This window comes from Phodopus roborovskii, unplaced genomic scaffold (genome assembly GCF_943737965.1).
Source record: "Phodopus roborovskii unplaced genomic scaffold, PHOROB, whole genome shotgun sequence".
Lineage (NCBI taxonomy): Eukaryota > Metazoa > Chordata > Mammalia > Rodentia > Cricetidae > Phodopus > Phodopus roborovskii.
In genome coordinates, this window is record NW_026126413.1 from 7953338 (window position 1) to 7967683 (window position 14346).

A 14346-nucleotide genomic window follows, 5' to 3' on the forward strand; every position below is an offset into this window, starting at 1 on the left:
CCAAAGTCTGATGTTTGTCTCCTAATGTTAAATGTGGGCACTTTTAAAAGTCTGAAGTCTTTCTTGTAACTGAGTTTCTATTAAATAAAAAAGTTGTATACTTTCAACATAAGGCAGTACAGAGTAGATATTCCTGTTCCAGTGTGGAGAAACCAGGGCATAGCAAGAAGTAAGCAGATGGGACTCCAGCAGCTCTTTGTGATGAAACTGGCTGAGATCCAGAGGTTTGGGCAGCCGCACACTCTTCCAGCCCTGCCGCCTTCAGCACACAACTACTCCACACCTGCCACGCTCCTTGAAGGATGCTTTGCCAGCTTCTGGAGTTCCACTGCAGCTTAATCTTCACCTTTATAGATTAGCCTCTCATGACTGCTTCCATGCCACACAGAGTGTGGCCTCAGCTGCTTTCAATGACCCCTCATGCTTAACATCTTTTGTGACTTTAAAACAGATACCATACTAACAGTAGCCAAATTCTGTTCATAGCCTTTCCCCTTCGGCTGTGTCAGCCTCTGCGTGCTAAAGACACACTTTCCTGGGCAGTTGCTTTCCAAGATCAGGGGATGGATGTCTTAGGCTTTCTTCCTGTTAGTGAATTTGCATCTTGTCAAGATGGAGCATCCAAATGGTGTGGCCTTCGGGACACTCTTCATCTCTCAGTGAAGCACAAGAGAGTTCTCCGTCTATGAAATACCTCTGCCAGACAGATCTGTCCATTTTGTTTACATTTAACTTGGGTTCTCAGAGCAAGAGTAGAAGGAAGCCTGATTATTCACAGGAATGCCCCCCTAGTCCTGTTGTTGAACCCAAGTTCAGTTCTCAACACCATGTGGCAGCTTACAACCAAGTGTAACTCCAGTTCCTGGGCATCCAGCCCCCACCCCTCTGGTCTCCACTGGCAGCAGGCATGTATGTGGCGCATAGACGTATATTCAGGCAAAACATTCATACATACAAAATAAAAAATATTTAAATATTTAATATTTAAATCAAAGTCTCCTATGTGTGAAAATTTCGGCTTAGTCTGTTGCTATAATAATTTAGTGAGTTCCCTATATATTAGTGTATAAGCAAACTTAATCTTTAAATGTCAAGAAATTAAGTATGTTAATATTTTGTTTGATGTCGATATGATATACTCATTAATGAGCAGACAATCTACTTTTCTAATTCACTTGTACTTAAACTTGTGGGACTTGACATTGGAAATAATTAGAGTATTATTTTATGCTGGATATTACCACATAATTGACACATTAGCAAATCCTTCTTATTTACTTTTAATGCATTGTGAATAATTTTTTTGTAGGATAATGTTGACCAAATAAGAATGATTTTAAATTCATAAGATTTTTATATAATTATTTAATGCTAATAATTTTAGGTAACTGTGTTTATAATTACAACAAGAAAATATATAGCATGAGAATATATAACAAAAGTAAGCTAACCTCTCATTTCTTCTTTTCCCAGTAACAAAGGAACAGAACTGCAATATATTTAGAAATCCCAGAATCCTATTCTTTAATTCTTTAATTATTTACTAGTCTGTAATATAAAGTATTGAAAGTCCTGAAGGACAGGCCTAATTTTGCTGCTTTTTATTTCAGGAAAGTGAAAAAGACTTGGAAGAAGCTGAGGAATATAAAGAAGCACGTGTAGTTCTGGATTCAGTGAAGTTAGAAGCCTGAAGTTTTTCTGTACAGGGTGTTTTTTCAATTAAATCCTGGGGTCCATTCTACAATTCATTATTTTTGGCCACTGCTGTGTTTAGTAATATGAAAACGTGGTTCTTTTTATGCAGTTGCATATATTTTCCTTTGCATAACTTAATGTGTCAAATAAATGAGTTCATCTAATAAAATTGTGTATTTCATACGTTACAAAAATTTCAGTTGACCACTTAATTAAATAGCTGTTCATTAAATCAGGTAGGTGTTTGACAGATGTGAGTTTCTATCTGAAGTTTAGGTATTTTGTGATCATATATTGGTTTAAAAGTAGAGTAAATCAGCAAGAGAGCACCAGGGAGGAGCCACATCTGTGTAGCTGTAGGAAGCACACGTCCCTGCTGGGCAGACTTCCCAGTGACCTGTTGGCAGAGTCACCCACACACCTGTAGGTAATCCCCCACTTATTCTCTGTAAGTGATCCCAGCAAACCCATGGGTTTTCCAGATCGAATTTTGGTGGAATCATGCCTTGGTGTGTTGTTAGGCATATTCAAGACCTAATCTCCAGAATTTGAAAAATGGAGCTGTGTTTATAAATGGGATTCTTATAGAAAGAGATGTAACCATTGATTAACCCAATGTGACATAACCTAGTAGTGAGAAGACAGGAGAAGGCCATATGGTGGCAGAAATGAAGGGTGTGTCCCTGTGAGCTGTGGGCACCAGAGTGATAGAGAAATAGAAAGGTGGGCATGGAGTATTCTTCCATGGTGTATGTGGCATCTGACATGCTGATGCTCACAGAGGGGTGAAATCATCTGTCCTTGCCCAGCCTGTGGCTCTTCCAGCAGTCCTAGAAGATGTGTGTGCACCCAAAATCTCTCACGTGTGGCAGCAATAACCAAATAGAAAAGAACTGAGAGTCAAATATGACACGTTCAGAATAACTTGTACTGTATATGGAGGGAGAATAAGCTGTGGAAAAAATGTTGTTTCTTATGTCTAAAGGTTTGGAGCAAGAAAGAGTTTGAGGAAATGACTCTGAAATCCAATTAATGGGTTTTTGTTGTTCAAGTAGGAAGCCATAGCTGGGAGCCAAGATGAAAAATGATGTTGAGGGAACTAGCGCCACCTACTACTAAGACTTACTCTTAACAACTAAATCCATGACACTTGCTGAGAGTGTGCAAAGATCTGGGTTCGATCCCAGTGCTTGCACACACAATGGGGCCAGGGCAAATTACATATAACATGTGGACATATATTCAAATTTATATGTACACATATGAATTCAGTGTATGATAAAGGCTATTTCAGATCTCTGAAGGAAAAGTAGGTCATCCAATGCCTTGCTAGCAATTTAGAAAACAAAATACAGAGGTAAGAATTTACCTCTGGCATCAAAATGGATTTAAGTTGGTCAAAGATTTAAATGTTAAAAAAAAATAATAATAAAAGTAAAAAACACTGATGAAGAATTTTTCATTTGGCACAGTGAGTAAAGAAGATGGAACTTAGTGCGCTGTTAGGAGAATACTTTTAGGGTTCTCCACAAATTAATATTAGATGTAACAGAACCTGCATCAAAACTAGGGGACAGAGAAAATAAGCAGGAGACTAAGAAAATCCTAAAATGGAGACTGGGCGGGAAGGGTCAGGAGAAAAGTAGGCAGCCCTGCAGTGAGTATTGAATTTAAACTACCCATCTGGAAGGATGGAGCTGGCGTAATCTAAGCTGTCTGCAGAAGAGACAGAGAGCTGTACCCAGCATGGACCACGTGCTTGCTTGTTAGAGCTGCCATTTCAAGATAAGTACAAGTGGCACAGGCCTTTAATCTCAGCCTTGGAAGGCAGAGGCAGGTAGATAGATCTGTGAGTTTGAAGCCAGCCTGGTCTTCAAAGTGAATTCCAGGATAGTCATGGCTGTTACATAGAGGAAATCCTGTCTTGAAAAGCTAAAACAAAAACAAAAAAAAAAAAAATAATTGAGGAAGCTTTGACAGTTCTTGGATAATTGATATAATTGATGCTAATGTGTTCATTCCTTAGCTGTGCTGTTATTGTCATTATATTTGTTAACAAAAGCCAGTGGTGCATATCTTTGAGAGATTATGCTGATGTATTGGCCAGCTAAATTACAAAAGTAGTTGATGGCCTGAGACCATCACTGCTGAAATGGTCATTTTTAGTTGTCTGCTTATTGTGGGGGCTGTAAAGTTCCTGCCATATCCTGCCTACTTTATCACATGCACTTTTTGAAGGTGCTTCCCCCCAGTCTGTGCTGTGTAGATCTCCAGTTCTCCTAGCACCATTTGCTGAACAGACTGCGCTTCCTGTTTTCAGATTAATTGGCCAAACCAAACAGTGTGTGTCCTTCTGGACCCTGTTCTGTTTCACTGACCCATTTTCTGCCCTTTCCTCCACACCACCTCTCTTGACTGCTGTAGCTTTATAGTAAATCTGAAATTAATACAGAGCATTAATAATTAATACTCAGTATTCTGGGTGGTGTGTTTGTTTGTTTGTTTAAGCATCCCCACATAAACCTACAAATCAATTTGTTGGCCTCCACAGATACCCTGCTGAGATTTTGATGGAATTGCACTGGAGTTGTAGATGAAATCAAGAAGGATGGACGTCTTAACACTGTCGCTAAGCACACAAATGGATGTCTATCTGTTTCTGATTTTGTTCCCTGTAATTTGTCTCAAGGACCTCTTGTATGGATTCCGTTAGTTACAGCTGTATATTTCATTTTCAAGGGGTTCAGACATAAATTATACCATGCTCTCAGTTTGAAATTCTACTTGCTCATTGGCAGTGCAAAGGAAAACGGTGTCTGTAATCACATGTTAGTTTGTGAGCTTTGATTCCTTTGGATGTCTGCATAGACAGTAATGTCCTTTTTGCATAATTAGTTTTCTTAACTTGACACAACTTTGGGAAGAGGAAACTCAATTGAGAAAAATGCTTCCTTCAGATGGCTTTTCAGGTCTATAGAGCATTTTCTTGAATAATGGTTGGTGTGAGAGGTCCATTTCAAATATTGTAGCATTCCTCCATAGTCTTCAGTTTCTCCCTAAATTCTTCCCTGACTGTGGTGTGGAACAGAACAAGTTTCAGGGCAGCTAGGAATACAAAGAGAAACCATGTCTCTAAAAACTATATATGGAATAGTGTGTGTGTGTGTGTCTGTCTGTCTGTCTGTGTGTGTGTGTGAGATAATAGGGACAGATATTGGAGTCAAAAGTGAAAGGACTAAATGCTTCCAGAAGTGGGGAACTGATAGGGCTTCTAGCAGAACAGGATCTTCAGTGCTCCGTGACAGATCATTACACTGTCTAGTGTCATCATTTCCAGCTCGATCTCCCTGTAATGAGGTGAGGGGAGGTGTGGAAAATAAATAAATTGATCCTCAGATGTCTAAAACTGGAGGGGGAAATGGTAAGACTACTGAATCGTAGAGTTCCCATTTGTCTTTTCCTTCCTTTCTCTTTTGAAAAAAATATTACATTAAAATGTATTTATTTAGTGGGGTGGGTCACATCAAGTCTGCCTCTAGAATATGGAGCTTGAAAACTTTTATGATTAGCTAACTCTCTGTTCCCTGGTCTTGGTGAGTCTTCTTGTGGTGGGCAGCAGGGAGATGTTTAGTAAAGGTTTAGTTTTGAACTCAGATCGAAGTCTACTTCACCAGAATCTCCAAGGGTGCAACCAACAAGCTACATCATTAATTACTAAGCCACCCAGCCCAGGAGTGATGTGTGCCCTCTCCAACAGCCATTTATTCATTTGCCAGTTTAGGGAAACTCCAATGCAGAGAAGTCAAGTCTTTCAAAGTATGGTTCCTCATTAGCACCTTCAGTGACCTCTGAGAGCCTCTTATATGACAGAACTTGCTAGAACTTGTGACTTCTCAGGCCTCACTCCAGACCTCCTGATGTTCACATAAACATGTACTTTGGACTTGAACTTTTACTGAGGAATCATCCTGGGGAAGCAGCTGGGACTCTGGCTGCCAGAGGGGTCTAATCCATTACTCAATCACATTGAACTTTGTCCTAGAGAGCTAGAAAACTTAGATGACTTGCCCACTTCAAGTCTGATACCAGAGGGAAGACAGTACCTACAAGGGGCCGATGTGACCGCTTAGGAGGTAGAGGGTGGGGGTGGGGTGACAGCCTGAGATTTCAATCCTACCCATGACCTGCTGTCCTGAGTTCAGAACCGTCCACTCCCAGGCTCCCACTGGTGTGAGGACATTGCTGACCTGCACTGTGTAAATCAAAACTGCCAGGCATTCTGTTGCTAGCGACTGACACATCCCATGTGACACAGAGGTCTTCTGACCCTCTCTGAGAGGTTCATAAGATCTGTAAATCGAAATCACTGGGTCAGATAAGGTATATAGCACAATCCAAACTGTGCCTGCTGTCCCTTTATCAGAACCTTAGTCCACTGCAACATGAGGATTGATTCTAGGATCCCAAGCTTCTCAATCTTAATGACCCAAAAGCTTAGCTCGGTTGGTGGTAGTCAGGTGCTGAAAATAACCACCAAAAGGTATGGACAATAAACGTTTCCAGACAGGAGTAGACAAGCCTGGGCTGGAGAACAGGCTGGCTTTAGAGGATGTGAGCGAGGAGTGTGAATGTCCAACATTGCCACAGCTCTGGCAGCAGAGACGTCAAAAGAGATGTCCACACTGTGGCCTGTGTGAATTGAGAGCTCCCCAGACTCACAAGTCAAAAAGAAAGCAAACCTGGGGATCCTCAGCAGGGCCCTGAAGATCCCTGAAGTCAAGCAGGACCAGGGGCTTTAAAAACGATGCAGGCAATGTGGGGACTGAGCCTTTCATGAGCGAGAAGTGAGCCCCTCGGGAATTGTTCTAGAGTTATATATAGGACTTAGACTTGTGCTGCCTTTGATGACAACACACTTACTGGTGGGAAAGGGTGTGGTCTATCAGTGATGGCCTGCTAGGTCTCGCTGCATAACAAAAGAAGTAAAATCCCAGGAGTTCAGAGCCCACAGAATCATTGCTCTTGCTCAGATAATAGAACCCAACTCTGTTTATCCATTGTCTCAGTGAGGTACTCAAGGAGAGAACTCAAGGATGATTCCTTGGAGCTGGAAAGAAGAAATGCGGCAGGAGGACTGGAGATGGGGAGCTCTGGCAGAAGGGCCATGGGAAGAAGAGGATAGAGAGCTGTTTTCTGAGCTAGAAATCACAAAAGTGGGCAGGCTCGGCAGTGGAAGGCGGGGGTTGTTGTCTAGAGCTAATGCCTTTTGTGGTGCGTAAGTATACATTTCATTAGGGGATAATTATTTTTCCCACTTTCTTCAGGTGTATCTTACTGCTTTGAGCTACTCCAGGTAAAACTGAACTTAGATCTACTTGCCTCTACTTCCTGAATACTGGGATTAAAGGTGCAGGCCACCGCTCTCGGCATGAAGAAAGTGTTTTAAATTGAGCATCTGAAAGGTTACAGAGCACAGAAGACTCCTATCCTACCCAGCCTTTCCTTTCTTCTGAGTTCTGCCTTTGGGTGGAGTCCTCTATGTCCCTAAGCAAAGGCATCCCCAACCTGAAACCTAAACTTCCCCATAACCCATGAGAGTTGACTATGCAGTTTAGGCCATACAAACATTCCCAAATCCTGAAAGTTCTGGAATCTGACCAGGATCCGTGCTTGTGGGGCTGGCTTCTCACTGCCCCACAGCATTTATTGACCCCTTGTAATGACAGCGGTGATCTTGTGCTCTTAGGCCAATCAATGTTCTATGATTACGTTTGATTGACCCATAATTATTTTTTCATAGTTAGTAATAACCTCCATTTTTAATGCTAGCTTTCTATAAACTGCATATAATTCTTTGATGATGCTTTGTCACATCTACCAAACGACTGGAGTCAATTTTCCCAAACTTAAAGGGGAGCACATTGGGGTTTGCCATAGGCCCTCCCTCTTGGAATGCCTTCCCAGCCACACGTACTCTCTGATGATGCTCCCTGCTTTCTTCATATGGATTCAGACTTTAGAGGTTCTGGATGGTCCGGCTCCATTTTGTCCACTACTGTAGCCCTGAGGCACAAGAGTCTATTACAGACTGGAAATGAGGATTGTCCAAATTGAGATATGCTCTAAGTGTTAATATGGGGGAAAAGATTATAAAGGATTTTATTGTAATTTTATACTGCTTGTTAAAAATGATAGAGTCTTAGATTTAGTGGGCTAAAGTGATCACTAAAATTAATTCTCCTCGATGTTTCTTCCATTTTGAATTTGGCTACCAGAAAATTAATAACTGTGATTGGGACTCCCCCCCCCCCACCCAGGACAGGGTTTCTCTGTGTAACAGCCCTGACTGTCCTGGAACTCACCTGTATACCAGGCTGACCTCAAACCACAGATCCACTGTGTGCTGGGATTAGAGGCGATCGACAACACACCTGACTGATAACGTGTTCTATAGAGTAGCATGACTCTGATATATTTTGATTTTCCTGTTCTGTTTTCCATTTGTTAACTTGTTTTCTGGAAAAGTTCCTCGATGTCACCTTTCTTCCTTCAACTGACCTTTTACCTTTTGTTTGTTTGTTGTTTCTAAGATCCTGGCCTCAAACTTCTCCATCACTGCCTGCTTCTACCACAGGAGATTAAAGGTGTGTGTAACTATGCCCAGCGTTCATTTTTGAACAGTTTAAACCTTTCACCCCCTGCTGTCCCCTGCCCTGTTTTTGTTATTCTTATGAGTCACTTAAAATTATTTAGCGTTTTCTTAGTGGGGTTTTTATAGAGATTAGCACAATGTCTCACTGTCTTTATTTGTATGGGGAGGGGGTGGGGGGTCCCTTCTGTTTCTCCCCACTCTGATTAGTACCTGACTATTATTTCCTCCTCTAAGAGACAGTAGCTCCTTCCAGAGCATGGTAAAAATCTGCTTTATCTTTAAGTCACACACACACACACACACACACACACACACCAAACCCATTCTTGACTCTCTCTTTATATAGTCATATAAATATATCTTCATGTACCTCTTTGCCCCTGTCTCAGAAAGAGTGTCCTTCTGCTCTGCCAAACCAAAAAAGGCCACCACACTCTACTTCCCTACTACTTCCTGTGCATCTCTCTATCCATCTTCTGACGATCTATGATTACTTTCTGTGAACTAATTTCTGGCTCTGCCTCCTGACCCAAATTTGATTTTATTTAATTAATGTAAAAGCAAACTTGGGGTTCACAGGGTGATCAAGTATCCTATAACATATTATATATTGAATATTCAGCAGACAAGGAAGTTCTTTGTGGGTTATACTCTTGTGTCATTGGTTTCTGTGTGCCTTGGGATAAGTGTCACTTTACCTCTCTGAGTCACAGGAGACTAGCATCTAATGTCTGGATGATTCCTGATGTCTCTGGTGTCACATTCTAAGAATTCCCGTGTTCAGTTTCTTTATTACTTTTGACCATTTGCTTCCAAACAATAGTATTATGTTGCTATAGACATCTAACTTGGTATGGACTTGTATATTTCTTTTGTGGAAAAAAAAAAAGGCTTTTAATCCTCCAAGAGCAGAAATATGTCTCCCAATGAAGGGAGTCATGACCCAGAAGTGTCAAAGTTAGTGTGGAAAACAGAACATGGGAACACAGTGTCTTCTCTTGTCCTGCCTAAGTCTCCCTAAGTCATGTGAGGCTGGAGAGGTAGGGACAATAGAGCTACCAGAAGTTGTGTTATTTTACTCAAGCTGGATGAGGCGAATTTATGTGGAGGCTGCCGCCATTGAAGGTAGTTTGTTTTGCACAGTTCCCAAGCCAGGCTGCGTCATACCAGGAAGAGCAAACCACGTGCTTTGTGGGGTTGAGGGAAGGAATTCCAAGACAGGTAAGAGCTGAGGGTTGGATAGTATGGTCCTCTTGGTAGGGTCTGCCTTGTGGGTTGATCCATCCTTGTCTGGCATGCAGGCCTGAGGTAATAAGGACACAGACAGGCCTAGTGCCTTCTGGGAATATTAAACTACAAAGAGAAGGCAGTTCACTTTAGAGGAAGGCTTCCATCTTCTGCTAAGGCATTGTTTGCTGCTTCTGAGGAGTGGCTAGGGCAGGGAGGAGCAGTCTCTTCCCTGCCAGATGCCAGAGCAGCAAGAAAACAGAAAACAAGAAAATTCAGTATCAACCAGCTGGTGGTGGTGCACGCCTTTAATCCCAGCACTTGAGAGGCAGAGGTAGGCAGATGGCTGTGAGTTTGAGGCCAGCCTGGTCTACAAGGGTGAGTTACAGCCAGGGGTACACAAAACCCTGGAGGGACAGAGAGAGAGAGGGAGAGGGAGAGAGATCCAAGTCCAATGTCTACAACAGGCCCAGTTCTCAGAAGCACAGAAGAGGCTGCAGTGGGTAGGTGTGAGTGACCCAGAGAATAGAAGAGCAAAGGCCCGGAAGCACTCATTTGACCATGAGGGACAGCGTGCAGGAAAAACCACAGAAGGGTCAGGACACGGGTTCTCACATTCTTAATCCACACATCTTGTGAAGGAGTTGCTTTCCTCCTGGTTGAAATAAAAGTGTCTCCCCAACTGTTACCACAGTAGAGAGGGAAAAGCCACCCCTCAACAGAATAGAACAGGATCTGGCCAGGGACAATGTGGCCACTGGTTTGTGTCAAAGGGAAATCCCCCTTAAACTGTGAGAAGATTTCAGGGGTAGGACATCTTCACAGAAACAATAAAATACTTGTTCCCCCCACCCCAAGCAGTGCTAACCCATTTTCTTCCATTGAAGCTTGTGTCTGGGAGCTGCTTCGTGTCTATTACCCGGGAATGCATCCTCATGTGTGCTCCCACAGGTAAGTCCACTGCACTACTCAGCAAGTCTCCATGCTCGCCTGACCTAAGTCCCTAGAGGGGGCAGCTCAGGGCTGATGGCTCCCCTGGAGAAGGTGACCAAGGGTCCAGGAGTCACACTGCTTCCTGCCCCACCAGCCTATTTTTTAATTTTAATATTATTTATTATTGTTGTTACTGGTCTGTGTGTGTGTGTGTGTGTGTGTGAGAGAGAGAGAGAGAGAGAGAGAGAGAGAGAGAGAGAGAGAGAGAGAGAGATGTAGTCAGAGGACAACTTTGTGGAATCAGTTCTATCCACCCACCTTCATGTGGGTTCTGGAGAATAAACTCTTAGGCCTTTGTGGCAAGCACCTTTACCAACTGAACCAATTTGCTAACCCCCATTAGGTTTTTGTCCACTATAAAATAAGATGGCTGACCCACCTGCCTATTGCTACATGCATAGTTCAACATCCAGCTGAGAGCTCCTTATACCTATGAGAGCCAGACAACATTGCTCCTTTGCTTTATCAGCTAGCATCAAGCCAGTAGCCTATCCTGGCAAACAACGGTTTCTAGGGAGAGGTAATTGTTTCTAACTCATAGTTGTTGCTCCAAACACTACTGAGATTCTATTTAAGGACAAAGATGTGAATGGGTTATATTTAGTGGTGTCTGCTACGAAGGGGAATAAGAGCTGGTTTCCTTTGATGACATGAGGTGAACTACTAGATGCATTTAGCATAATGCCTAGCTTATCATATGTTCTCTGAAAGGAGAGTCTGTTACTATTAGTATCAGTGATAATAAAACATTGTTTGAGAGTCTTGATTTTCATAATCCAAGTAATTCAACAAATACTTATGGCATGTTGAGGCTTTAAGTGTTGGGGATCAAGAAAGGAGAAGAAATCAGACCCTTACCTCCTAAGATCTCATTGGCCATCAAGACGAGCATGTGGCAAATTGGATGAGACACAAGTTTCAGCAGAGCTAGCCTTGAACAGATTATAGAATCAATCTTAAAAGCAAGCCGTTTAAGGCCTGCCCTTCCAACTGTGTTGCTTTGTTGGATGTGGTTTGAAAAGGCCTTAGACTTTAGAGAGGTGGGCTATTTCCCTGGACAACAAGAACTCTGGAGCCCTTAGCCCAAGAGGAAAGGGGACCAGTGCAGATTCATTACGTCCCCAGGATGGCATGATACTTGTGTGTCTGTGTGAAAATGAGTGCCCCTCTGAGTGACAGATAGAATTCCCCTGGGTCAAGACTTCTATTCACTCTGTGGTTTCTAATTAGCAGCCCTGATTTTTCTAAGGATTGCTTATTGAGTCAGCAAATATGTCTTATGTATCTCCCTACCTGTGCAGCCACCATTATATGGCATGCCTCACCAAAATGCTGGAAAAAGAACAGATAGTCAAGATTCTTGTGAATGGCGTAGAAGTCAGATGAAGGGGGACCAGAGAGAAGGCCTCTGGGGATGAAGAGTTCTTAGTCCAGAGAACTCAAGTTTGGTTCCTCATATCCACGTCAGCAGTCACAATGGCCTGCAAGTTCAGCTCCAGGGACTCCGATGTTTTCTTCTGACTGAGGGCACCCACACACACATGCACAAGTAAAATTAATAATACACTCTTTTCTAAAAACAACTGAGGAGCAGATTTACAAAATGCTGCCCAGGATATTCAATGTGGTCTGTTGCAATGAACATTCTCTTAGGCTAATTGAAGAATATGCTGCGTCCCATGAAGAGAAAGCTTTCTCTGTTTTTTAATGATGAAGTTAATGAAACTCACAGACTGGCTGGCAGAAACAAAATAAAGTCACATCTGGAGACAGCTGTGCCAACAATTAAATGGCATTTAATATGACTGATAGCAAAAGAGTGGGTTCTCTCCCTCTGGCATTAGGAATGCAAAATTCCATGCTTCGAAGCTACTCTGCCATAACAATTTTGAGCCATTTGGTGTTTAGAAATCCTTCTGATATTTACAAAGAAAAACCCCCCAATGAGCTATAGAAGGGGATTTGAGTCAGGAAAAAAAAATGAACAGGAGCTTCACCCTTTGAATTTTGAGAACAGACATAAATTCTACAGTTGTTTTTTTTCCTCTACACATTAACTGTTGAGTAGCTTAGTTCAATGAAATAAAGGCCCCTTGCTTCCTTCCCATACCAATCAAGTGCCCTCTCGCCTCACTGTAATTAGTGGTGAACTTCAATATGCAAGCGAAAAGACCACCTAATTAAAAAGTGTAATTCATTTACATAGATCATTCAGAAAGGTTAGATTAGATAGCTTATGGAGCTCAAGTCAAACTCTCTGAGCTATAGGCACTGGCTGCTCTCCCCACTGTTCCTGAGGTTCTGGATATTTTCATGGGAACTAGTTGATCAAAGTGGGGATGGCTTAGGGGTGATGGTTTTAGCTAATCATTGCTAAACATTTAAAGCCTTGCAATTATTTTTATCAATTATCCAAACATACGACAACAAAGAAATGGCCTCATCTTCCTGCTTGGTGCTGAGTGGCCTAATGTTATTAGTGAGTATTGATTAAGTGCCTATTGAGTGCTAGATGCCTCTCAAAATACAGTTACCTTTTAGTTTACCATGCTTAGAAATGGCTCCTCAGGGCTACACAGCTCTTTAATGTCTGTATTCATAAGGAAAAGGCTGAAGGACCTTAAAGAAAGGCAATGTCTGCAAGAGTTGCTCTCTGTTTTTATTAGCCCCTTATTCACCCCTTACAATGCAAGCCATGTTCTAGCAGTGCAATCCAAATCAGAGCCCAGAGCTTGGCTGTGTCCCTATGTGGTCAAGGAACTGTTTTAATGGCAGAGAGGAAAGTTCTGGAATCTCACCTTCCTGGCACAGACATAGCCTCTCTTTGCTAATACTATGTTATAAACTTCGTTCTTTGTAGCAGGAGGTCTCTTCTGAGTTTATTTGTAGAGGCAATAGATTAGAAATCCAACCAAAACCTTTGGACTAGGGCTCTGTTTTGTTGTTATTGTTTTTGTTGTTTGCTTTGTTTTTGAGATAGTGATATGTAATCTATAGGAAGCCCCCCCCCCACGCTTCCTATATAAAATAAAACCCTGACCTCCTGGCATACTGTCTCCAACTCCAAATTGCAAAGATGACAAGCTATGTCACCACAACCACACCCACTGGGGTTTGTTGATTCAGGCTGCCTTTGAAGGGAAGGATCAGCAACCTTGGCTCCACATTTTAAAAAACAATTGCTAAAGCTTTAATGTCTTCCACTTCTGCTAAGGAGGAGAACATCTCCTAAAGTCAAATGAGCTTGGTCTGGTCTAGCTCTAAACAATCGCCTCAGCAGTAGCAAAGAACAAGAGTACATTTCAGCTTTCCCCCTCAGGGCCTTTGGCAATGTTTAGCACTGTGATAGCAAGTTTCCATTAGTCCTTCGTGTCTAGGGGATTCAAGTCATCCCACCGTGAGCACTTCACAGACTGGAACCTGGATCCTGTGGTTCCCTTAACTGCTTACGCGTGGGCCTTCGGGTGTCCCTAGGTTTTGTTCAGTATACTCAAAGTCTAGTTCTGGTTCTAAGCCCATATTGCATGTTGACTTGTGCAAGCAGAGAATTAAGGCACCGTTTGCGGTGGTGTTAGGAGGAAAATGTACACAGCCTCACCTCCGACAATAGGTAATAATACGCGTGCATAGGAAAGGATGATAGGACATGTTTGTTCGCCAGACTGGGAAAGATCCAGAAGTTTGATGGCACATGTGATTGGCCATGCAACATAAGTATTTTGTATGTTATTGGTAGACATTTACGTGAGCATAACTTTCCTGTTGGATATTTTGCCGAG

The 14346-nt window shown here is 42.3% G+C and overlaps 1 protein-coding gene across 1 annotated transcript in view; it reads left to right on the plus strand.

Moving 5' to 3' along the window:
* The window catches only part of Tbca (tubulin folding cofactor A), a 47541-nt gene extending 45642 nt beyond the window's left edge, over positions 1 to 1899 (plus strand). Inside the window, exon 4 of the mRNA XM_051182989.1 lies at positions 1611 to 1899. Within this exon, the coding sequence (XP_051038946.1) occupies positions 1611 to 1691 (81 nt within the window). The 3' untranslated portion in view covers positions 1692 to 1899. The remainder of the gene's footprint in view (positions 1 to 1610) is intronic.
* The last annotated feature ends 12447 nt before the right edge of the window (positions 1900 to 14346 follow it).